Source organism: Maniola jurtina, chromosome 22 (assembly GCF_905333055.1).
Source record: "Maniola jurtina chromosome 22, ilManJurt1.1, whole genome shotgun sequence".
Classification (NCBI taxonomy): domain Eukaryota; kingdom Metazoa; phylum Arthropoda; class Insecta; order Lepidoptera; family Nymphalidae; genus Maniola; species Maniola jurtina.
Genome location: NC_060050.1, coordinates 2,691,350 through 2,718,141, shown reverse-complemented (window position 1 = coordinate 2,718,141; position 26,792 = coordinate 2,691,350). Strand labels below are relative to the sequence as shown.

The 26,792-nt window shown below is 38.1% G+C and overlaps 1 protein-coding gene and 1 long non-coding RNA gene across 2 annotated transcripts; one reads left to right on the top strand and one right to left on the bottom strand.

Moving 5' to 3' along the window:
• Window positions 1-2,726: 2,726 nt before the first annotated feature.
• Window positions 2,727-14,451, bottom strand: LOC123876779. Its single transcript, XR_006798421.1, has 3 exons — window positions 14,313-14,451; window positions 11,841-11,842; window positions 2,727-2,739 (listed from the first exon to the last, which is right to left on the bottom strand). It is a non-coding gene; the product is annotated as an uncharacterized LOC123876779 (long non-coding RNA).
• Window positions 14,452-19,811: 5,360 nt separating this feature from the next.
• LOC123876764 (zinc finger protein 2-like) lies at window positions 19,812-25,672 on the top strand. The gene is made up of 8 exons (XM_045923122.1): window positions 19,812-20,347; window positions 20,726-20,897; window positions 21,105-21,197; window positions 21,392-21,526; window positions 21,643-21,981; window positions 22,811-22,911; window positions 23,557-23,600; window positions 24,232-25,672. The coding sequence occupies exons 1-8, from the start codon at window positions 20,250-20,252 to the stop codon at window positions 25,374-25,376; spliced, it is 2,127 nt and encodes a 708-aa protein (XP_045779078.1). The 5' UTR covers window positions 19,812-20,249; the 3' UTR covers window positions 25,377-25,672.
• Window positions 25,673-26,792: the final 1,120 nt, after the last annotated feature.

Sequence of the window (26,792 nt, the reverse complement as noted above, 5' to 3'; positions counted from 1 at the left end):
CCATCAGGTGTGATTGTGGTTGGTACACCTTGATACGCTCATGTAAATGGCTACAAAGTACAATTAATAAACTTCCATTAGGTACTTACTTATAGTTATCATAACCGTGTACCGAACTATATTATGTATATTATACCCTCTATACTTACCTAAGAGGCCAATATCCTTTTAACAAAAAACCGGCCAAGTGCGAGTCAGACTCGCGCACTGAGGGTTCCGTACTAGGGTATTTTTTTAAATTAAAAAAAAAAAAAACTACTTACTAGATCTCGTTCAAACCGATTTTCGGTGGAAGTTTGCATGGTAATGTACATCGTAATTTTTTTTAGTTTATTTTAGAAGTTACAGGGTGGGGGGGCAGACATTTTCCACTTTGGAAGTGTCTCTCGCGCAAACTATTCAGTTTAGAAAAAAATGATTGAAATGAAACACACATCGGCATCACTACCGACCGTGATAATGTAAATAGTAACGCGTTCGTTATTTACTAATTATTACTAATTACTTTCTTGTTTACTTCGTTTTCATAACAATATATTGTTTTAATATTTGATAATCCTATTTAACACCGTCCTGTTTGCTTGACCACATTATTGTATGATAGAAAGCTATGATATCAAGGATCGAAGGTTAATTGGTAGAACATAACAAGTTACTATAAATAAAAACACGCTAAGTAATTACCAATAATAATTATTATTAGAAAAAAGGAAACATACCTTCAAAAATAATAATAAAATAATATCGAAATTCTCATAGACAAACAGTAAGGTACCTTACGCACTGAATACGATCTGAATCCGAAAATTTTTGATCAGGATTTACGGTTTCGGAAAACAAAATTTTGAAAAACCGCTCCTACAAGTAGTACCTACGGCTATTTCGGAACAAAAATTCTCTGATTCGGATCAGATGTAGTGCGTAAAGATTGTACCTACCACCATATAAAAATATAGCTACCAACAGACAGACAATGAAAAGAAAGAAAGAAAGAAAGAAAATTCATTTATTCATCTTGTTAGTAGGTTAGTAGTTTTTAATAATTACTTAATAATAATCGAAAAACTTCCTGCACCCACATGGCACAAGATGAAAAGGCCCCGGCTCAGCATTAATGCTGCAGGTTTTAAAATATATCTGACCGAAAAGTGAAGATGAGAGTGATCAACATTAAAAAACCTCGATAAACAATCATCAAAAATATGTCCATCACTAAACTCAAACCCCAGTACACCGTGGACATTAAAATCGTTATTCAATTGTACCTCTCGTATTGTAGACCAATGATGGTCCTCAATAAAGGACCCGCGACCTGAGATTACAACATTTTCTCGCACTAATCAATTTACTATGGCCTTAGCGACATCCCTTGCGGCATCCTTGCAGTATGATCCTTTAAACGACTTATTTAAGACAAGGATAATTTAATCCATGTTTTCCAAAGATTTCCATCAATCAAGCAATAACAACTGGACATAAGCCTTCCCGAGAACCCGCCACCACACAACGTCCTCCGCCTTCCTCATCCACCTACCCTATCTTCTTAAGGTCGTCAGTACCGGGCTTCAAAGTCGTCGTACGCTGTGTACGTGATCTCCACTCTAGAACACGTCTGCCCCAGCAACCATTGAGATTCTGCGATAGACACGGCCTACCACTGTCACTTCAGCTTGCTAAGCCGTTGGGTCGTGTCTCACTTGGGTTCTCCTACGGATTTCCTGAAAAAAGATTTTTGATTTGACAATCTTTTACTTTGTAAAGGCTCTAGAGGAACCTCTTAGACAAAATCATCATCAAAACAGCCTTTGGAAGTTCTCTTTTAGAGGACGCCACGCCCAGTGCTCTGTATTTTTCATTCAGTTGCGTCTTACCTCTTAATACTGCTGTTTCTTGAGTAGGACTTATCAGCTCCTTTGCTAAAGCCCTAAATAGTCCTGTTTTTCATTGATTTTACGTCACCATAGCCTAATATTTGATATATCGATCACACCGAGAGCTCTCTAGTTCACTCTATCATGGTTCTCCTGCGGATCTCTTCATTTCGAATCTTTAATTACAGAAAAGTACACCTACTTTTCTGTACGAGATCAAGTTACCTTAATTCAGTTCAGTACGAGATCAAGTTACCTTAATTTGTAAGTTTACCAGTTTAGTTTAAACATAAAAGCGATTCTTTCATGAATGTTCAACTGTTCAAGTTGTAAAACGTGATAATCGGAAATTAATTAGACATTTAGCAGTGCAGTGAGTAACTACTGAACCAGTTTCTATAGAAAGGTGTGAAATGACTCCGTTACTTCCTATCCTAGCCGAAATAGGTATAAACAGTGTAAACAGTATGTAAACATGGGTGTTTAATCACTGTATAAGATGACATAGTTCATCACCATCATGATCAACCCATTGCCGGCTCATATTTTTTTAATAAAGAATATTAGCCATGCTAATCATGACTAATACTTCCCTTTCCCCTCCAATTAAGCGTAAAGCTTGTGCCAGGAGTGGGTACGACAATAGTGCAACGGGTGGGGTTTGAACCGCCGACCTTTCGGAATTCAGTCCGCTCCTCAACCGTTGAGCTATCGAGGCTCTAATTTAGACATTACTGGCAAGGTCTCCTTTCAAAATGAGAAGGGTAGTTTGCCACGCTGGCCCTGTGTGGATTGGCAGACCAGACCTTTTGGAAACATCATGAAGAACTCGCAAGCATGCAGGTTTCCTCACGATGTTTTCCTTCACCTAATGGTGCAAAAGCAAGTGATATTTGATTGTTTAAAATCCACATAACTCCGAAAACTCATAAAGAGCGTGCCCAAATTTTGTATGTATATCTAAGCTTGCTCACTCCAAAACTAGCCCAAATTCTCTCATGTCAATCACTCTAACCAGCACCGAACATAAAAAAGCAAACTTTTCATTGGCTTCCGTTATCAACAAGCGGGAAGCTTTAACACCTAATGAGTCCTTGATCGCCCAGAACGTTAGAACTTTGATGTTGTTTTAACATTTCCTTTGATTCGGTTTACCTACTGGCTACTGTTTGGAACACTGGTTTAGAACAAAAAGCAACACGTTCACTTTAGAGGGAGTAGCCTCATCGTCGTTCGATTCTGCCGTAGTACAGGACCACTGGGTTTTGACGACATCCCTGGCGAAGTGGTAAGCGCTGTGGTTTTATTAGTGGGAGTCCCCGGGTTCAGATTCCTGACAGGAATAGTTAATAAAAAGTAATATAAAGCAATACAATTAATTATGAAAAATAAAAAAGCAAGTTTTGAATACAGTGCGTATTTTTTCATCGTATTTTTATCGTATTGTAGACTGCTAGATGTATTTACCCACAGTTTTGTAAATATCCAAGTATTCTCCTACACGCGTTGGTTAATGACCTCCTACTGTTTAGAACTCCTTCTAAAAGCTTTTATAAACATTTGTGTGATTTCTTTTGAGATTAATTGGGGTCGTAAGTTCTACACGTACCAATACCTACCTTTTGTGCAAAACGCGCTACACGCATCGCAACGCATTTTTCAGAAGGTACCTACTGAAAATTCCAGTCCGCGTTGTCAATTCTACAATTTCTTACAGATCGCTTACTCACTGATCCGATTCGAGACCCTGAAAATGATATCTCTCCGTCATCCGTGACTAATCTCGGATGTGCCTCGGATTCAAATCGGACGTACTTACAAAATATGTCAAAGATGTCCACTGAATGGCTTGGATTTGGATCAGAGATCGGATTAGTACGTAAGCAATATCCGAGTTCGGTCCGAGTTTTTAACCCCCGACCCAAAAAGAGGGGTGTTATAAGTTTGACGTGCGTATCTGTGGATCTGTCTGTCGTATCGTAGCTCCTAAACTAATGTACCGATTTTAATTTAGTTTTTTTTATTTGAAAGGTGGCTTGATCGAGAGTGTTCTTAGCTATAATCCAAGAAAATCGGTTCAGCCGTTTGAAAGTTATCAGCTCTTTTCTAGTTACTGTAATCTTCACTTGTCGGGGATGTTATAAATTTTTAATTTACACTTGTATATGTATATTCGTATTTTCAGGGACTCGGATCGGATGAGTGCCTAATATCCAAAAGAACTAAGTAATATTAAAAATCCTAATCTACCGCTAACCTAACTCGAAATATTTGTTCCTCGCAATGTTCCTTCACTGTTAAAGCAAGTGATGCAAATGATATTTAATTACTAAAAGCGCACATAGCTCCGAATTTGACTTGCGTGCCGAAGATTGAAGCCTGGATCCTCCGAATAGAACCACTTAACCACTGGGCTATAAGTATCATGCTATCATCGCTTCCTTGCTATAATACTAAATTGAATTGTCATAATATCCCCTCTAGGCGCCTGCATAATTATAGATTCTGAACAATAGTAGGTATTTATGTAGGTACAAAATAAACAAGGCGAATATCCAATCAAGTCGTGAAAGTTTATTACTTAACTAACAAGATAATTGTTAGGCTCGGGAAACCGTTGGATTATTTTAAAATCTTAACAGGGCTTATCTTATCTTAAAATCTTATCTTTCTAGAATATGCCTGCAGAATTTCATGGACTTTGGTTGCTTAATATTCAAATGAAATTGGAACTACGATTGTATGAAACGAGTGACGGAGAGAGCCCTCTTAAATGTTTAACTGATAGGCAATTAAACTAGATGGGATTAACCGTCAAATATACTAATTTAGTTTTGCCAACGATGCATTTCAAGTGCATATTGCAAATTATACGCTCGGAGCACGTTTAATTTCCTGATGTGAGATCTCAAGAAATTATCTACCTAAGACCAGTGTTCTACTATGAATGATAGTCATAGAGTTCATTTGACATTTGTTTTTAATCCATCGAAGGTTTTCTAAGGAAACTTACCACTCAATGAAGCAGCGATGTATAACCAATCAATATCGGTGGCAACACGCTTGCTGTTTGCTGTTTGTCTCAAGTATGTGATCCACCATTATGTAGAACACTGCCAGTTAATGATGTACAGCGCCATCTATATGTGATTTAGTTAACTAATATTTTTTCATTAGGTAGGTACTTTTTATTTTATTTTGGAGATTTAACCACAAATTGATGGTTTACGGATTTTTTCCTTTAGTAGTGTTATCCTACCTGTCAAACATGATTCTAGGACAACGGGAAGTACCCTATAGGTTTTCTTGACAGACACGACAGACAGACAGACAACAAAGTGACCCTATATGAGTTCCTTTTTTCCTCTGGAGATACGGAACTCTAAAAATCGACCTTATACAAGTCGGTATAATTGGTAGATCTCGCTATATTTTATTTAGCCGTATAATTATAATGTGAAGCCCCTAACAATTCAATTACTATCGCTATGGGCTGTATCTGTGCTGTAGATTTATTGGCAGAGAGCTGGTTAATTGCCATGTACATATCGCTGAGTGAAATACGAATTGGTTGTGCCACTTGGTCCCACCTCGGGTACCAAACCGTCCATATTCCTAATATTATTAATATACCTAGGAAAACTAAAAGATGACCTAGATCACTTGAATTTGTACGGGATTTTCTCCCTTACGTGTGCTATAAGACTAGCCTACTTCCCATGATTCTACGTCAACGGAAGGTACTCTATAGGTTTTCTTGATAGACACGACATACAGACAGACAGACAATGAAGTGATCCTATAAGGGTACCTTTTTACCTTTTGAGGTACGGAAACTTTAAAAAAACTGACCCGGCCTGCCCTTTAGCTACGCAATCCGTTGCGTAACCAGCTATGCCGATTACTCTGGTTCTCCTACAGATCTCTTCATTTCTGATTTGATCACGTAGAGAAACTCAAGCATAGCTCTCTCCCCTCTAACTCTAGCTTCTCTCTCTAGCTTCGTCGCCCGCTGAGTGATTCTGAGCTCTGAAAGTCCAATTTTGATAAGTGATGGGTATGCATCGGTTGAAATCACGGTTGGCCACGACAACTCCTTTTTTCCACGCACATGCAAACTGTGGTATCAACTCCCATCGGCGGTGTTCCCACTAGATTACAACATGGGGTTATTCAAGGGGCGGACCAACAAATTCCTGAAATGCCGGCAAACCATCGGCGGTACCTCTGGTGCTGCAAATGTTCATGAGCGGCAGTAATCACTTAACATCAGGTGACCCGCCTGCTCGTTTACTCGCTATTTTCTTAATAAAAAAAAACATGTGACGAAGAGTTGTCAGTGACAACTTTTCAGCCATGGAATATTTTAAGGGCTTCTAGGTCCTAAGCGAAATAAACCATGCCATGATAAAGGGATCCGCATAATTGCTGCGCACGTTGATAACACTTAGGATTTATGGCGAATAAATTATGCTAATGTCTCTATTGCATTACGTACATTACAATTACTTGTATCTACATTAGACATGATAATTTTAGACGCCTCGTTGTAAATCTGCTTGATGCCTGAATGCATCGAGTTAAATAGATCATGGAGGTGCAACCCTTGTACGTCGTCATCAACCGATAGACGCCCACTTTGACTGTGATAATCAAGATGGCCGTAGGTAAGTTAGATTTTTCGATTTTTCATAATTAGGTACATAATTTAGGTACTTATAATATGAAATGTTTGTTAAACGATCTGTCTTCCTACCTGAATTTCATGATTCTATGTAACATTTTATAGTATTCCACAAACACCAAATATGAGAACAAAACTTTAGGCACCACCGTTTTCTCCAAACTGCCAGACAGACAGACAGACAACGAAGTGATCTTAAAATATTAGGAGCCCCGACCGTTACCAGAGTGTGCTCCGCAACTAAATACATCGGGCGTCAAAATTATCTAATTAAAAAAGCTTAAGATGACATAATTATTCCTTGACTACAATTTCATCTGGTGGTAAGTGCACAGTCTAAGCGTCGCAGCATAATTTGGAAAGAGCCTGGCAGTCCTTATCAATTTGTACGAGGTATCGTACCGGAACGCTAAATCGTTTGGCGGCACGGCCTTGGCGGTAGCATGATATCTAGCCACGGCCGAAGCCTCCAAAGAGACCAAACCAGAGACAGTTTACCGAATATCGCTACTCTAGTAGATATCATGGCAACTCTCTGCCTGAATAGCTTATTATATTCGATGTTACTGAGTCGCATCTTGCATCTATGATTCGTTTACAATCTTTTCCGGTTAATCTGCATATTATTATTAGACTTTATTATAATAATACTGTATGAGTATAGGTACTTGAACCTTTTCAAACAACTTTATATATAAAAAAGACCTACCTACCTATAAAAATATTATGTTTTTAACCTCAGACCCAAAAAGAGGGGTGTTATAAGTTTGATGTGGTATCTGTGTATCTGTGTATCTATCTGTGGCATCGTAGCTCCTAAACTAAAACGATTTTAATTTAGTTTTTTTGTTTGAAAGGTGGCTTGATCGAGAGTGTTCTTAGCTATAATCCAAGAAAATCGGTTCAGCCGTTTGAAAGTTATCAGCGCTCTTTTCTAATTACTGTAACCTTCACTTGTCGGGGGTGTTATAAATTTTTAATTTACACTTGTTAACTTGTTACAAGTGTAAATTAAAAAGTTAAGTTGTTACTTGTTGTTGTTGTTGTGATTACTTGCACATCGTGCAGTGCATGTATGAAAGGGGGGTCGAGGGTTCGATTCCGGCCACGCACCTCTAACTTTACGGAGCTATATACGTTTTATTATTTGTTGTTAAGTATAGCGGCAATAGAAATACACACTTTGTGATACCTCTACCTATTACGGTTCATGAGATACAGTCCGGTGACAAACTGACATATAACAAGGACGGACGGACAGAGTGACTCTATGCGTCCGTCCGTCCGTCACCATGGTTGGACAGACAGACGGACGGATAGATGGACGGACAGTGGAGGTGTCGTTATGGGACCCTGTTCGCATCCTTCAGTTATGGAACCCTAAAATCAGACAGCAAAACTATCGTTCAGCTTTTTTTGTACAGAGCAGAGGTGATCTTGGCAACGTCCTTTCAACTCCTCCGTGCCCAAAATTATAATTCTTTTCGGAATATGCATGCCCATTGTATACTAATTTACGATGTTAACTACTTTGACAGTGCAGGGTCAATGAACCGGAAGTTTGCACTTTCAAAGATTTTTTAACTAAGTAAGTACCTATATTTTAAAATTTATAGTAGCTTTTATATTAATTTGTGCAATATGGGTGCTTTATTTACTACTAGAGGGTGCCCGCGGCTTCGCTCGTGTGGATTTCGGTTTTTTAAATCCCGTAGGAACTCTTCAATTTTGCGGGATAAAAGTAGCCTATGTCCTTCCCCGGGATGTATCCCAAGTCTGTACCAAATTTCATTAAAATCGTTTCAGTGGTTGGGCCGTGAAAACGGAGCAGACAGACAGACCGACAGAAAGACAGACACACTTTCTCATTTATAATATTATAGTAAGGACTAGATGATACTCGCGACTTAAGCTTCGACCTCGTAAATAAATTTTTAAAAATCCATTTAAGCCACCTTTCAACAAAAAAAAACTAAATTTTAAAATCGGTTCATTAGTTTAGGAGCTACGATGCCACAGACATATACAAAGATACACACGTCAAACTTTTAACACCCCTCTTTTTGGATCGGTGGTTAATAAATACACAAATAGCAAAAGATAGCTTAGCCATTAGCTTTCATTCCACAAGGGAAGCCAGAAGCTAATAATAAAAGCTTATCCAGAACTTTCACCGCGCTAGAAGGGTGGCCATAAAACACGGGACAAAAAATGGACCATTTATTTGACTGATTTTTGTTTTTATTGATTACTAGAGGATGCTCGCGATTTTGTCCGCGTGGATTTAGGTTTTTAAAAATCCCATGGGAACTCTATGATTTTCCGGAATAGAAAGTAGCCTATGTACTAATCCAGAGTATAATCTATTTTCATTCAGAACAGGCAAATCCATCCAGTAGTTTTTACGTGAAGGAGTAACAAACATACACACACACATACATACACACAAACTTTCGCCTTTATTATATTAGTATGGATTTATCAAATGATAGATTACAATTAATTACCTACTTAGCTGACCAACAGCCCCGGCTTCACTCGAATGGGATTCCTGAAAATCCTTCCTATCAGATCATTTGAGACGCAAAAAAAAGATTCTGACGAATTAAGATCCTCCACCTTTTTGAAGTCGGTTAAAAAGATCTGTCCAATACTGTCTGTGGACAGATCTTTTAGACAGATATATCCCATTCTACAAGCTAAATATTCAGAAGGAGCATTTTATACTCTTTTTAGCTAGCTACTAAACGCTTCTGGAAAGTTTTTTAATCACTTTCGTGCTTCTTATTAAGGTATTCACATACTTGTCGCCAATTATTGTCTCGGAGTATTTTATTTTTATATTCCTCGTGAGTTTTATCCCACAAGCATGGTCTAGACTAGAATCTAGATTCTAATAGTTTAATTAAAGTAATTATGTCGTATTAAATGATGACGACATCATATTTACAACCAAACATGGAATAGTCCAAGTTTCAAAATAGCCGCCGCACGTCAAGACTACACACACAGAGACAATGTACCTAAGTTCAGCTAATGTGGAAACACTCTAACAGTAAGAGCGTTTCCACATTATCAATATTTAATTAAATAATATAATATAATTTCATATATGGAAACACTATTATACAACGAGTTAGCGAATCAGTAGGCTGGACAAAATTTGCCCTAGAAAATTGAAACGCATGCTCGTCCCACAGCCAAGCGTCCGGCAAACGGACGTTTGATTTTTACTTGTTAATATTGATTAGACAAATGACCATCCCCATGCGGACGGGCATCAATATTCAATTGTTCCTCATATCCGCTCCATAATGATGTAAATGACCAAGACTCGCCTGTGTCGGCCATCTTTCTTGCGAACTATAAAATACTGCCGGGTACCTGAGCTTATTAATCTATTCATAATGTCGCAGGGAAATAATAAAAACCAGGATTGTTTGCACTTGGGTTCTGTTACGTAATATTTTATCAGAATAATTATTATCAGGTGTTATCGCGGCACTTTGCGGCTTTGAAGGGTTCCTAATTGTAAGCGCAGTGTAGGACCTCATAGGATGATTTTTAGCCAGGTCGACACTCGACGGTCTAGAAGGCGGGTGGACGTGAAAGACGGATAACTGTCTTTGCTGGCCTGGCTCTTGATAAGGCCCAGTGGTGGACGCATATGTACTCGATATAAGGAAGAAGAAAATAAGAGACCCATGATTTTTAGTGATGGGTCATAATGATCTTTTAATTTCGACGTAGGTGTTTTTTCTTCAATGTCTCGCCGACTTTTTAATTCTATCCATACTATACTTAATATTATAAATGCGAAAGTGTGTCTGTCTGTCTGTCTGTCTGCTACCTTTTCACGGCCAAACAGCTTAACCGATTCTGACGAAATTTGCTACAGGGTTAGCTTATATCCCGGGGACGGACATAGGCTACTTTTTATCCCGGAAAATCAAGCAGTTCCCATGGGATCTTTAAAAACCTAAATCCACGCGGATGAAGTCGCGGGCATCCTCTAGTTCTTTAATAATAATTACTATAAAAAGGTCCATTGTGAAAGAAAAATTATTTCACTGTTATATTGTAATCATTGAATGCGAATGGTCATTGTGGTTGCAAGTTGCAACTACTTGTACATTGCAAATAACTCTGTCAGAAGCTAATCCTGCATTTACAGATGTACGCAAACAAGGCAAATTAATTGCATTATTTATAGTATTAGAATCTATTTACAGGTCTGAATGCAACAATGACCTTCGTGTTCGAGGTATGCGGTGCAAGCTGTCTTCTGCAAATACATAGTTGTTTGTAGAGAAAACGTGTTTTGGATTTGGTAGAATCTATTTATTATCTATACATAATTACATAGGTACTTGTATCACACTAATATTATAAAGGAGAAAGTTTGTATTAGTGTGTGTGTGTGGGTGTGTGTGTGTGTGTGTGTATGTTTGTTACTCCTTCACGCAAAAACTACTGGACGGATTGGGCTGAGAATGGAGATAGCTGATTATACCCTGGATATTTTATCCCGGAAAATAAAAGAGTTCCCACGGGAATTTTAAAAAACCTACATCCACGCGAACGAAGTCGCGGGTATCAGCTAGTTACCTATATAGCTACTAGGATTTCAAGATGCTCCGTATTTTACGGGTTACCCCGTGTTTCGGCGTAGCGCCTTGTCAGGTTGTGCATTAATTGCGTATATTTTACAGTAGGCGTTATCTTGTTATTATACATATACATTGTGTGACTAGTCAGTCGGCCATTGTTTGCCTAAGAGACATGTACAGACCGATTATTACAGCAGCTAATATGTAAAGTTAGTGTTTTATTTGCCCCAATGTATACCTAAATATACACCCCATATTTCAGGGTATGATGATACAGAACCCCGTAATTGCAAAAATAAAATATGGGGTAAATAAAGCTCCCGTATTTTCTACAAATTCAGCCAGAGCTGGCTGGGACGAAACCAAATTTTAACGTTTTGTCCAGTAGAAACAATATTTTCCTTGTGCCGCAATGCGTGCCAAAACCGACTCAATTTATGTGTTAACATGCAAAGTTTTGATATAATGTGGGTAATTTGTTTCACAAAATGAAGAGCTTTTAAAAGCTGTTTCTTCGGACACAGGTAAAAAATCTATGTAAAGCAACTGTCTCCCGTATTTTTGATGCCGTAACCCGTAACGATAATAACCCGTAATTAATACTACCCCAAATCACATTAGTCACACTAATATTATAAAGGCGAAAGTTTGTGTGTATGTGTGTATGTTTGCTACTCCTTCACGCAAAAACTACTTGACGGATTTGTCTGAAATTTGGAACGGAGATAGATAATATCCTGGATTAGCACATAGGCTACTTTTTATCCCGGAAAATCAAAGGGATTTTGAAAAACCTAAATCCACGCGGACGAAGTCGCGGGCATCAGCTAGTAATAAATAAATCAAGGAGAGGCAGGTAACAAGCCTATGACAAAAAACGTCGATATCGTAAATCCACTGTCGCACCATTTGTTGGAATCTATTATTGTGTTCTAATCCAGCTCTGGGCATTACTACTGCTAGACACAACGGAACCTAGTAACGCAAATAGCAACTCGCAGCGCAAAACATCCTGGCAGCGAGGAAACGACGCGCGTGCCGAGAACGCTTCCTGCCACGCGGGACGTGAGAGTGACACCCCAGACCCCCACCACCAGAGGTGGCAAGGAAAGTTGCATGGACATGGTAATTTAACTGATAAACGTCCACAGTCCACTGTTGGACATCCACAGTTCTCTTGCAAAGATCGCAGTGGAATACGGTCTTGTTCCACTTGCCTCCCATCGCTCCGCTTTCATAAAAGGTAATCTAACACCGTGGGACCCTAATTTTTATTTTTTTTATTTTAAAAAGAATAATAGCCATTTCAATCATGACTAACATCCCCTTTCCCCTCCAATTAAGCGTAAAGCTTGTGCCAGGAGTGGGTACGACAATAATGCAACGGGTGGGGTTTGAACCGCCGACCTTTCGGAATTCAATCCACTTCTCAACCGTTGAGCTATCGAGACTCTGTTGTAATTTAACTGATAAACGTCTACTGTTGGACGTCCACAGTTCTCTTGCAAGGATCGCTGTATAATACTTGACGATCTTGTGCCGCTTGTTTCCCAGCATTGCGCTTTTAACCTTTTATTTAGTTACCTTTTTACGACTACGGCAAATCCAAACGGAAGGGTTATGATTTTAGCAGTCCATGTATGTATGTATGTTTGTATCCAGATTATGTGTGTTCCACTGTAGCGCCTAAAATACTGGGCCGATTTTGATGAATGAGGTGTCAATTGATTCGTTGTAAAGGTCCGGGTGAAATAGGCTATATTTTGTACGATAAAAGCAGTGGTGTCCAATTTTTTTTTAATTTGCTATTGTATTGAGTGTCAAATGAAAGAGAAGAAAATTCTGAGTTCATGAATATAACTGTACAGCATTAAAATCTACCAAGCGACAGAAAAGCAATTTAAGCGTTTATTAAGACGTTTGCAGTCGGGTTTTAGTTTTAAACTTTGTCTTGTGCAAAGTACGAATTTTACCGCATCCATAGGTACCTACTTCGTGAATTAAAGCATAAAGGTGTTTTCATTGTTTAAAGAAAGCAACAATCGACTTACCTATTATTATCTTTTATGGATGAATAGTTATAACTAAGTGCTTCTACAGTACAAAATTATAATTAACTAAACCTATTTTCAACCCCCGACCCAAAAAAGGGGTGTTATAAGTTTGACGTGTGTATCTGTGTATCTCTCTGTGGCATCTTAGCTCCTAAACTAATGAACCGATATTAATTTTGTTTTTTTTTTTTGTTTGAAAGGTGGCTTGACCAAGAGTGTTCAGCTATAATTCAAGAAAATCAGTTCAGCCGTTTGAAAGTTATCAGCTCTTTTCTAGTTACTGTAACCTTCACTTGTCGGGGGTGTTATAAATTTTTAATTTACACTTGTAATCGTATTAAAAATAACTTGTGTAAGTTGGTTAAAGGTACTTAAGTATGTACTTCCAGTAAATACTGCATACAAAATATAGGTACTTAGGTATTTATATGTAAATAGGTACTTGATTAAGTACATAAACAAGTAACATTTACTTATCTTGAACTAACATTTGCATATTCGATTTTAACTTCTATATTATTACCCAGTACCGTATCGATAAATGTTTATTCCTTTGGCTCCTCTACAAATAGATAAGTAAAAATACTTAGTGTAAAGTAATCCCTAGGAGTTATCAGTGGTTACTAACTAATTAGCGGGGAAAACGCTAATATGGTGCTAGAATGCATGTTCGCACATTTACATTATTAAAAGATTAAGAGGGCTCTCTCCGTCACTCGTTTCATACAATCGTAGTTCCAATTTCATTTGAATATTAAGCAACCAAAATTCATGAAATTTTGCAGACATATTCTAGAAACTAATATCTGTGTCTGTGGTGTTTTAGATTTTTCTAAAATATGTAGTTTTAAATTACAGGGGCTCAAAGATTTGAATGTAAATTTTTAAGACCGCGTAACTTTGAACTTTATGTACTCAGTGACACACGTCTTGTCATCCAGACGTATCATTTATCAAAATCGGTTGAGCCGTTGAGTAGATATGAGTGGACATAGGAACCGTCATATCTACATACAGGTCCACACATACCTTTCCTTTTGAGTTTCGCCGCAGTCGGGTAAAAATCAATAGGTAGGTATTTTTGTTCTTTTACGCAGTTCAGCATTTTACCTGTAACATTGTCACACAACACACCACAACACCTAATAGGATGTTCGACACATCATTAGCTCATGCGACTTGTAAGGTCAAAAGTTCAAACTTTAATAAATTGCCTTGTTCTTTAAAACCCCCTTTTAGTCTTGGTGAGCTTTTACGTAAAGAAAGTGTGTAGCTTCGGGTGACAATGATAACCATCTATCATTTCTCTAATCACGCAAGCTAAGAACAATCATCATCATTACTACTGAGAACAGAGATTTAGGCCATCGTCCGCCGCCCTGGGTCGCTGGCCAAGTGCGGGTTAGCAGACTTCACACAATCTTCTATCAACTCTCCGTGGCGCAGTGGTAAGCGCTGTGGTCTTAGAGGGAGGTCCCGGGTTCGATTCCCGGCAGAAATTTGGTATAGGTACCTGCCTATACAAAATCAATAAAACTACTATAATAATTTACCGTCATTTTTATATTATTAGTCTTTGTGGTTTTTTTTAAATTTTTGTTTAATCCTTGCCTGCATACTTTATTTTACAATATAGTAGATAGTATTCTTTAAACTAAATTAGTATAAGTATCTTGTAGTCCGTGACCTTACTTTTTAGGCTCCCACTGAAAACGAGCGCTGCAGATTGCTGTAGCATTATGCTGAGTGGGAGACCTATATTTGGTCACGTAATATGACACTTTATTTAGTATATTTTGACTTATAAGTATAATATTATGTAGATTAATTAAATTAGTTTTAAGATTATTGTACCTAGTGTTATAATGATCGAATAAAAAAAAGTTTTCTTTCTTTCTGTCTTAATTTATCACAATTGAAATATTATTATGTGGTTGGTGCATTACCACCTACCTACCTAATGAAAACATCGACGCGATGTAATAATATGAGAGACCTTGGTGCCCGTTGCGTGTTTATTTGGTAAAGTCCCAAATAAACCCTCCCTATTAGAGTTTGGCTAGTGAAAGATTAGAAGAAATTGCCCGGCTTTAAAAAAACCGGCCAAGTGCGAGTCAGACTCGCGCACCAAGGTAAAAAAATCTGACTGACTCGCACTTGGCCGGTTTTTTCCTTTTGAAATACGGAACCCTAAAAATCCTAATGGGGTATCCCCAAAATCACCGCTTACCACTGCACCAGGACGTGCCAGGACGGTCATCAAGTTTTAGTACCTAACTAGTGTAAAGTACCTAATACGTAATTAACACCTTTATTTCGTTCAGTTCAATAGGACGCTTAGTCATATCTAATCTATGTTAAAATGCTTAATAAATGGTTTATAATTGCAGACTAATTGTTACTTTCTAGAAAAACAAAACTTGTGAAATGCAAGAAATACCTACCTACCAGAGTAATTAGTCTCCACTTCCCCAGTATACTAATCGACAGTGCTTATACGGCCTGTCAGTTAACTACCCATATCCTATATCAATGGTAAAGTAAATACTAACTTGTTATCTAATAAAGCCTGCTTACTTAGAAAATTCCACATAGAAATCGGCTATACTTTATTGTGGTCAAATTTTTCGTTCGTAAATGTAAAAGTAACAATCTTAGGTAACTACCTACCTTTTGATTTTTGGCATGAGAGTTAGGCTGAGATCTATAGAGCGTACTTTGACTTTACTCAGACTTAAGACACTATTAAAAAATTGGTTGTCTGTAAAGTCGGTTTACTGACGATAGTTGAACGCGTGACAACAAAGGCCGATTGTGCTTCTTTGTCGCTCGTTTCGCGTTCTCGCTTGCACTTCAAGCCTTACATGGAACGCCTCAGAGCGAGGTATCGCCGCATGAGTCATGGTTTTTCGTGCGTGCAGCCGGCTCTATCGAATTATAAGACGTTGTCACGTCAAAAGAAACAGCATAATACCGCTATCATAAATCTGTCTCGTTTTAACTGAAACTTAAGTCAGCAAAGTCAAAGTAAGCTCCCGCGCAAGTCTTACCTCCTAAGAAAGAGAGAAAGGGGGAGAGGGAGAGAGACAGCAAGAGAGATAGATAATGAGGGATAAAAGTTTACGCGCATGAAAGAGATACATGTGATCCCTACCAATTACAATCCGGGTATCTTTAAAACAAGAGTGAATAGGCATCTTCTAGGTAAAAGCGTCCCATGTTAGGCCACATCATCACTTTCCATCAGGTGTGATTGTGGTCAGCTAGAATCAGCTAAAAGTATGGCGTGTAGCGCGTACAAATTTTGATACTTATTATAACTTTTAAACAGTAGGTACCTACTACGATTCTTTTGAAAATCCAAAAAAAAACACTGTTATTTCATAGTTTTAAGTTTTCACTTCTGTCGGCTCAGTTCTCTGACTGCCAAATTTTTAAATGTATTTGGACATTTCTAAGTGAATAAACCTTACTTCGATTACGTCTGAAAGAACTCAAATGTCCGTATCACACAGGAATTATCACATTTTATGTCTAGAATCGACATCGCTAGGTATTTGAAGTGGTCTAAGAAAGCTCTAAGATCGCACCGCACAAATGCAGTTGAGTTACTAAACTCAACTGCATTTGAGCAACTGGACGGCTAAAAGCACAAAGATTGGCTAGTATTTTCAAATCCATACTAATATTATAAATGCGAAAGTGTGTCTGTCTGTCTGTCTGCTACCTTTTCACGGCCCAACAGTTTAACCGATTCTGACGAAATTTGGTACAGGGTTAGCTTATATCCCGGGGACGGACATAGGCTACTTTTTATCCCGGAAAATCAAAGAGTTCCCACGGGATTCCTAAAACCCATCCGCTTAATCGATTTGTATGAAATTTGGTACCGAGGTAGCTTACGTCCCTGTAATTGACATAAGCATTTTATCACGGATAATCAAACAGTTCCCACAGGATCTTTCAAAACCTAAATCCAAGCGGACAAAGTCGCGGGCATCCTCTAGTATACTTATAAGTACCTGCATAGATGCCTACAATATTAAAGCTGCCCGCACCATTAGGCACTAGTGTTTTGTTTTTTTTTATTTGTTTAGGCTGAGTAGGTACTAGAATTTACTAAATGCACTTGGCACTAAGTGATTCGAAAGACGTTGATTGAATTAAATTTTAATAGAATAAATCAGTCAGTGCGAAAATGTGTCTGTCAGTCTGGCTGTTATCTATAATATCTATAGATAATAATAGATCTATAATAATAATTATTTATTATTGTTCACCTTTTTTTGTGTTGCTGTTAGCTGTTTACGACCCATCCGTTTAACCGATTTTCATACAGACACATGCACCCCGGGAAGGACATAGGGTAGTACTTTTGTTCTCGGAAAATTATCGTGGTTTTACAGTGACGCTTTCGCCAGCGCGGTTGGTAAGCGTCGCGGGCCACGAGCTTTGCGTCTCTTGGATCGTTACATAGTCGCGCGGATGGCCCGCGCTGACGGCTATTCGGCCACCGCGCTTACCACCCGCGCGGGCGGTAAGCGTCACTGTAAACCAGCCTTAGAGCGCTTTCCAGTCAGTTTTAACAAAAAAAAACACTCCTAAAAGGCAGAGCACACCCGCCAGCTAACACCAACACAGACGAAGTCACTATCCAGTATCCTCCGCATAGGCTTCACCATTGGGGCTCAAGGCCTCTGGCCTCAAGGCCTTCGATCATAGATATAGTCTGTGCTCAAGGCTCAACATAATCGCCCAGATTAAAAAACAAAACAATGGGAGGTCTATTGTTACAACACAGAAAAAAAGTTTAATATTCTGCACGCAAACTCTTTGGATCCGTTCTGACACTTAATTTTAATCTCCAAGCTTTTCAGGGTTCCGTACCCGAGTATCAACGGGACCTTCTTACTAAGTCTCCGTTGCCCGTCCGTCCACCCGTCCGTCCGTCCGTCTGTCCGTGTAATTTGGAGTTCACAGAATATGTACCTATTTCTATAACAATAAATAATAAAACAATATACTTACTTATCTACCTACTTAAAGTGTTATTACTCGTACGATTTTACGGGACCCTTCGTATGCGCGTCCGACTCGCACTTGACTGATTTTTAGGGTTCCGTACCTCAAAAGGAAAAACGGGACCCTTATAGTATCACTTCGTTGTCTGTCTGTCTGTCTGTCAAGAAACCTATAGGGTACTTCCCGTTGACCTAGAATCCCGAAAAATGGCAAGTAGGTACTTAGGTCTTATAGCACAAGTACAGAAATAAATCTGAAAACCGCGAATTTGTGGTTACATCATTTAAAAAATTAAAATGTGTTTCAATTTTCAAAGTAAGATAACTATACCAAGTGGGGTATCATATGAAAGGGCTTTACCTGTACATTCTGAAACAGATTTTTATTTATTTTTATGTATAATAGTATTTGATTTATCGTGCAAAATGTTGGAAAAATACCCAAGTACGGGACCCTCAGTGCGCGAGTCCGACTCGCACTTGTTCGATTTTTAAACGTCTAGCCTTATTTTTAATCGCACAACAGGTGCGGATTGGTTTATGTATCCTGGTGGCTTGTGAGATTTTTACATGCAAACTTTATGGACTAAAGAATAAGAATGTTGATTTGTTGAATATGTAATCGCTTTGCTGGAATTGTGCCGATTTATTGTGGAATCTTTGTTATTTATTGTGCACGCATTAAATGGCTTTAATGTTTATTTACACTTTCTAAGTAAGATTGCTGGATAGACCAAGGCTTGTACTTGTACATTTAAAGCACCTACTTTGAGTAAAAATTGTACCTTGCGATCACACATAAATCAAATAGATTGGATCTGCCCCGGGTTGGTCGTTAGCAAAGTTGATATTAAGGTATACCTAATAATTATTTAATAGTTAATAGATATTTTAACTCATTATTTTTAGTTTGGTTTGGTAGGAAATGTCATGCATGTCCTAGACTTGTCCTAGAGTTGAAGAAGTTCTAATTGCTGGCAGCCTTTGTTCTACGACAGCGAGCGCCAGCACCCCGGCAAATCTTTCGGCCCGCAAGTTTCAAATCCTCGTCGGATTGTTCCTCTAGCATCACTGCATCAAAATAAGCAAATCGGGTAGAGGGTCACAGAATACTTTATAAATATAGCACAGGCCGTGAAACCAGTAAAAAAGTTTATACCTTTGCAATTATTATTTACTACATAAATAATAATTACTATTGTTGCTCGCTTCAAGATTTAGAACCCAGAGCCGTTAAAAAGTAAGGTGTCAACATGTCAACTGTCCAGAGCATGTCCAAAGAGTATGTAATCACTACCACAGACCACGAATTGATCAGGTCACTAATACCTAATCTGTGGGTCAATGTCATAGGTCAATTATCGTCGTCTTGTCGTCTTAGTGAAAACCTCGGGAATGCATTTTTGCTCAAATTTATTTTATATTGCGTTTCTAGGAAGAAAACCTCGCAACGCACATCCTGATCTGACTAATTTGTTCATTCGATACTCGTAACGCTATCTATGACATTAAATGAGAAACTCGTAAATACTCGCTTCTGCTACAGCCATCGATGGTTACAGCACGCAGTTTTTTCTTCCTCCTGAAAAGTTACTTCTTTTACACTTACGAGGTTTTCACTCTATCAATTTTTTGTCAAAAACGTCTAAACGTCTAAAAGTGATACAAACTTTAAAGTACTTTAAACTATTAAAATAGGTTAGCCAAATTCCAAACGCATACTTAATGTGGGTAATCTAGATTGTTTGTATAAACTTGATGTCTAAAAATTATTTCACTAAATTACAAAGATAACACGGAAAACTACCGTCTACCATACCATTAACCATTAACAAATTTAACATTTGCTTAAGCGTGCCTAACTCCACCTGATACCATTTATATCGCTGCGTGTTACTAAAGTTTTAGTTAATTTACACAAGAGTACCCAGAGATTGTAAATCACTCCGTTTCCAATGATAAATCAACCTTGAGAATTGAGATTCAAGGCAAAACAATAAGCACTGAAAATGCGGTGTTGTGTGCATTTCTGCAAAAATACTTCGGACAATATATTTCGGACAATACCATCCTCTGATGGAGAACTGAAGGAAATCAGTTTTCATGGGTGAGTATTATTTGAGTTGACTCGCAAGTCGTAGCCATAACCCGTTCACACTTGTACCCCACTTGGTATAGTTATCTTACTTTGAAAATTGAAACACATTTTAATATTATTCCTGTACTTGTGCTATAAAACCTATCTACCTGCCAAATTTCATAATCTAGGTCAACGGGAAGTACCCTATAGGTTTCTTGACAGACAAGACGGACGGACGAACAGACAGACAGACAGATAAACAGACAGACAGACAACTAAAAAGTGTGTGTGTATTTGAAATGTAACTAGTTACTGTATGAAACATGAGTATAGGTAGTTTTACTGTGTAAATATGAATCACTATGGTACAAATTTATTATATGTAACAGAAAAGGTAATTTCCAGTTTCCCGAGTGAAGTGCATCTCCGTGCTGCATGGCTCCGAGCCCTCGGGAAACCAGACAACCTACCAGACTCTGCTGTGATCTGCTCCCAGCACTTTCTAAATGATGACATTTATGAAACAGAAAGTGGCTTAAGGCAAATTCATACTGGTGCTATTCCTTCGACCGTGCAGGTAACTCATAATGTCATAAGAATAGGAATAAAAAGTGTTTATTTGCTAGAATATGGTATAATATACATTGGTCTTTATATACATGTATTGTTAGTTGTCAGTAAATCAAAAGTAACTAAATCAGATAAAGTGTGGCTGAAGAAGGACCATTTGTTGTAGTATTGTATAGAAGCAGTATTTTAGAAGTAACTAATAGTATATTTCCAGGTTTGCTTGATATGCCTAGACACTGACAGCAAGATGTTACTAATGAGTAAACACAATTTGCAAGAAGCATATGAAAAGTTAACTGGACAGCCTGTAAGTTGTTAATTTGTGATGTACCTATAGTTATGTATTGTATTACACACACAGCACAGAGCCATGTATATTAAAGTTGAATCCCTAGAATCTAGATTGAACCTACCTTGCAGTACACGGTCAAATGTTTTTGATAAGTAGGAAACAGTGCAGATACAAACAAGGATTATTTAAGAAATGTTGTTGTGTTTCAGTTGTGTGATCAAGGAAACCTAAAACAAACACTTTGCGTACAATGTGCACAGAGATTGATAAACTCTATTCGATTTAGAGACAAGAGCCTGAGAGCCCGTGAACTGATGATGAGCTTAGTTGAAAAACATGAATTAGTGAGTACTTAATACATATATACTTAAGTATATGAACTAATTAATTCCACCTTTGCTTTAAATTTGATTCTTATATATATGGGTACACACTAAATATTTAACTTGTCTCTCAACAGATAACAAGACGTCATATTAAAATAATAAACCGCACAAAACATCAACTAAAAAGTAACATGGAGTTGATAATGCTAGGACCTGACCACTGTAACTTACACATAGTAGAACACCCCTCAGAAGACAAACATACAGAAATAGAGGAAACCGGACACCAAGTTCTAGTGAAAACTGAAGGAAGTGATGACTCTATGTCGGTTGTTGAGGAGTTCATAACTTCTAATGGTGAAGACATATCTGACTATAGCATTATGATGGAATCAAGAGCACTGGATGAAGCTCTTTCCAAAGCTCTTGAGAGGAAACATGTGTACATGCGACATATGAGTGCAAATCTTCAGGTGAGATAGTTTTCCACTACGAACTTAGGGTGACCTAATTTTACCTTTTGAAGCACCGGGGGGGGGGGGGGGGGGGGGGGTTTGGGTTTCATCCGGGTCTTAACCGATCTTTTCATGAGAAAAAAATCTTTTGCTCGGCTGGACGGGGTGAATACCTGGTTGGTTAGTGGAATTTTACCTTTCTATTTGATAGCAGGATTAGACTACAAGAAGAAATAGGAGCGCGAGCGCAATTTTTTTTGTTTAATACACTTAAAAAAAGATAAAAAGCTCAGCCATAACAAAATTTTATGTTTGAACGCATCTCACTCTACTTTTCTGCTATTTTTATCCCCGAAAAACAAAGAGTTCCCACGGGATTTTCGAAAACGTAATACCGTATCGACGAAGTTCCGATGTATCGACTAATATAACTAATAAAAGCGCGAGCGAAACGAGCGCGAAATTTTTAAAAAATTTACAAAAAATACTAGCAAAAGTCCTTTTCAGGGTCCATCTTATTAGCAAAAATTTGATACTATTCAGAAATAGCATCCCATATGTATTTTATTCCAAAAAATCAGAGTTCCCACGGGGTTTTTTAAAACCCAAATCAATGTGAACTAAGTTCCGGACATGAACTAATACAATATAAAAGCGCGAGTGAATCGAGCGCGAGATTTTTGATATATTTACAAAAAAGATTGGTAAATTCAAGAGTATTCTATTATGCATTTTAAAACAAATTTTCTTTTTCTGGGATTTCGGGGGGGGGGGGGTCGAACCCCCAAACCCCCTCCCCCCTGGCTACGGCCATGGTTACACCCACTATTTTTTCTATGTTTTGCAGAAGGGTGACAGTGATGGTGAATGTGAGACGTCACAAGTATGCAGGCCTCATACAGCCGTGAGCTCTAGCTCTGCACACTCTTCACTCATCACTGAGAACAAGTCAGTATACCTGCCAGTACCGATGACATTTAGTTCAAGTTACAAGTTATACACTCATACTAGTATCGGAAATCATTATAATATTTCTTCCTCTCTAACCTGTTATATACAGTACAGCAACAATAGTATGCTTTAGACTCATTAACCCCCGACCCAAAAAGAGGGGTGTTATAAGTTTGACGTGTGTATCTGTGTGTCTGTGTATCTGTGTATCTGTCTGTGGCATCGTAGCGCCTAAACGAATGAACCGATTTTAATTTACTTTTTTTAGTTTGAAAGGTGGCTTGATCGAGAGTGTTCTTAGCTATAATCCAAAAAAAAAGGTTCAGCCGTTTAAAAGTTATTCAGCTCTTTTCTAGTTTTCTTGTAGAAAAGAAGGTTAGATAACCGTTAGGTTCATAATATTATGTCAATTGACAAATGTCAAGCTGTCAAGATGGACGTTGCCTAAATACATAATTATTTATTTGAAAATGATGTTTTGGAAAACTCAGATACTTTGGATCGTAAGCGCGGAATAGTCCAAGAAAATCGGTTCAGCTGTTTGAAAGTTATCAGCTCTTTTCTAGTTACTGTAACCTTCACTTGTCGGGGGTGTTATAAATTTTTATTAATTTACACTTGTTTTAATTATTTGTTTCACAGACAGGCAGACCCCAGCCCATCTACACATTCTGCTCAGACCTTAGGTAAGATGCTGCATTTATTAACCAACTTCAGAAAAGGAGGAGGTTCTCAATTTGTTGGAATCTTTTTTTTAAATATTTTTTATGTATGTTTCCCGATTACTCAAAGACGCCTGGACCGATTTGGAATTTTTTTTTTGTTCGAAAGGGTATACTTCGCAGGTGGTCCCATATAAATTTTATGAAGATCTGATGAATATCTTGGAGATGGAGAACAGAACTCATCAATGGATAAGAGTAAATTGCTCGCGATCAGTGTAATAGCTTAGTAAACAGTAAGGTTTTAACTGGGCATAGCATATTATAGTACCTACTACTAAAAATTGTGAAATAAAAAAAATTCAAAAGAAAAATGAAACCGACTTCTAAAACCACAAGCACTAAAAAGTAAAAAATAATTTTTGTTTCTACATGTTTAATATATGTATGAAGTCGAGCGAGCATAATAAAATAAACTAGAAATCCAAGTGTGAGCTCGCCCGACTTCATACATATATTAAACATGTAGAAACATTAATTATTTTTTACTTTTTAGTGCTTGTGGTTTTAGAAGTCGGTTTTTTATTTTACATTTTACACATATTTTGTAAACCAACTTTATGTACAAAGAAATAGTCAAAATGTTTCGTTTCAGGCGCTCCTCTGCCCGCGAGTCTTGCGACAAATAATGAAACAAAAGTGCGCTCAACTGAGCAAGCCGATACAGACGCCAGTTGTCAAAACAAGAGATTAACAGATTGTGTTGTCAAATTATATAATGTGTTCTCTAAGAAAGTTATGCCGAGACTCGACGAGACGCTGAAGAAAACACGAAAAACTTGTTGTTTACAAAGTAAAACCGATTTTTTGAAGAATGACATTAATATCAAGTCTAATAATTTGTCACAAAATAGTTCACACACTGAGGAAAGTTGGTTCATTTGTGACATTTGTAGAAAAATGTATAAACGAAAACGTCTCTTGGTTAAACACATAAAGACTCACGCTGAAGTAAGACAGTTCACTTGCAAGGTATGCCAGTACAAATGTAAATATCAATGTCAATTGAGGACGCATATGAGAACGCACACTGGTGAAAGACCTTTATTGTGTAAGTTATGCAATTACAAATTTACAACAAATAGTAGTCTTGCGACACACTTGAGAACACACACTGATATAAAACCTTTCTCATGTAAGTTATGTGATTACAAAACTGCACTAAGTGGCTCTTTAGTGAGGCACATGAGAACGCACACTGGTGAAAAACCTTTCGCGTGTAAGTTATGTGCTTACAAATGTACAGTGAACGGCAGTCTAGTGATGCACATGAGAACGCACAGTGGTGAAAAACCTTTCTTGTGTAATTTATGCAATTACAAATGTACAACAAATAGTGGTCTGGTGGCGCACATGAGAACGCACACTGGTGAAAGACCTTTCTTGTGTAATTTATGCAATTACAAATGTACAGCAAGTGGTAGTCTTGTGAGGCACATGAGAACTCACACTGGTGAAAGACCTTTCTTGTGTAAGTTATGCAATTACAAATGTACAAGAAATACTACTCTTGCGAGGCACATGAGAACGCACACTGGTGAAAGACCTTTCTTGTGTAAGTTATGCAATTACAAATATACAACAAATTGGAGTCTTGTGATGCACATGAGAACGCACACTGGTGAAAAGCCATATTCGTGTACGACATGCGAGTACAAATGTGCAGACAGAAGTAATCTAATGAAGCATATTATGAGAACTCACACTGCCACTGGTGAAAAGCCTTCACCATGTTCGTGAGCCGCACGTCTCAACCCGCCTTCGGAGATGGCTCAACGTGCGTACTTCAAACAGGGCCTTCAAAGCTGGCTCTTCTTACGCGCTTCTCCATACAAACTTATTACGCCTATTATTATGTTATCTTTCGTAATAGGCCTAAAATTAACCCAGATATCGATTTAACTCTCCATTAACTGTGCCCTTAAATAACAAATTATTTCGTATTATTAAATACTAATTCTGACACATTAGCCGATGCTAGTGCTAATTTCTTAAACTGGACCCTTTCAAGTAAAGATTTTTATATAAACCTGTGAGGATGATACTGCCATTGTCGCAATTGAAATGCCATAAGCCTACGTTGTCGTATTAGTTTAAAAAATGCGAAAAACCAAATTAAATTTGAATTTCGCGGGCAGGCCCGTCGCTTCCACCTTAAACTTAAAATTGTCAAAGCAATTTCACCCTCGCCACCTGGTGCACTTCGACCGCTCGTTGTGCCAGATCCTTTTTTCCACGCACGTGCAAACTGTGGTATCAACTCCCATCGCCGGTGTTCCCACTAGATTACAACATGGGGTTATTCAAGGGGCGAATCAGCAAATCCCTGAAATGCTGGCAACGCATCGGCGGTACCTCTGGTGCTGCAAATGTTCATGGGCGGCGGTAATCACTTAACATCAGGTGACTCGCCTGCTCGCTATAAAAAAACTATCTTGAGATGTAACGACAAATTCACGGTTATTGGATTTTGGCCTTTACTTAAGATTAACCTACCTACCATTTATGGTTCTAGGTCAACGGGAAGAACCCTATAGGTTTCTAGACAGACAGACAGACAACGTTGGCGACAACATGTACAAGCGCGTACCTAACTTTTTTGTTTAGTAAATAATACTTTTATAGTTTATCTTGTTTTCGTTTGCAAATAATATTTCGCTGATATTTAATTATTATTATTGTTTGTAAAATATTTTGTGTAGTAGGTAAGTGATTAATAAATAAATTCTAATTATAATATTAAAAGTATAACACGACATCGGACGTTTTCTAAGAGAAAGAGGCTGTGATCCGTGCTCTGGGTCTGGGGCCTACGGTCCAAAGGTTGTCCTTCGCCATTCAGCGTGGCAATGCTGCCAGTTTTTTTTTTTTACAAAGAATATTAGCCATGCTAATCATGACTGATACTCCCCTTTCCCCTCCAATTAAGCGTAAAGCTTGTGCCAGGGGTGGGTACGACAATAGTGCAACGGGTGGGGGTTTGAACCGCCGACCTTTCGGAATTCAGTCCGCTCCTCAACCGTTGAGCTATCGAGGCTTCATGGCCACCTTTGGCCCGGGGGCTGACTGCTTGACAATGCTTGATGATTGCTTTCTTATATTAATTTATAATTGGTAGTTTTTAGGAATTGACCTTGTATTATTATTTATCGAATT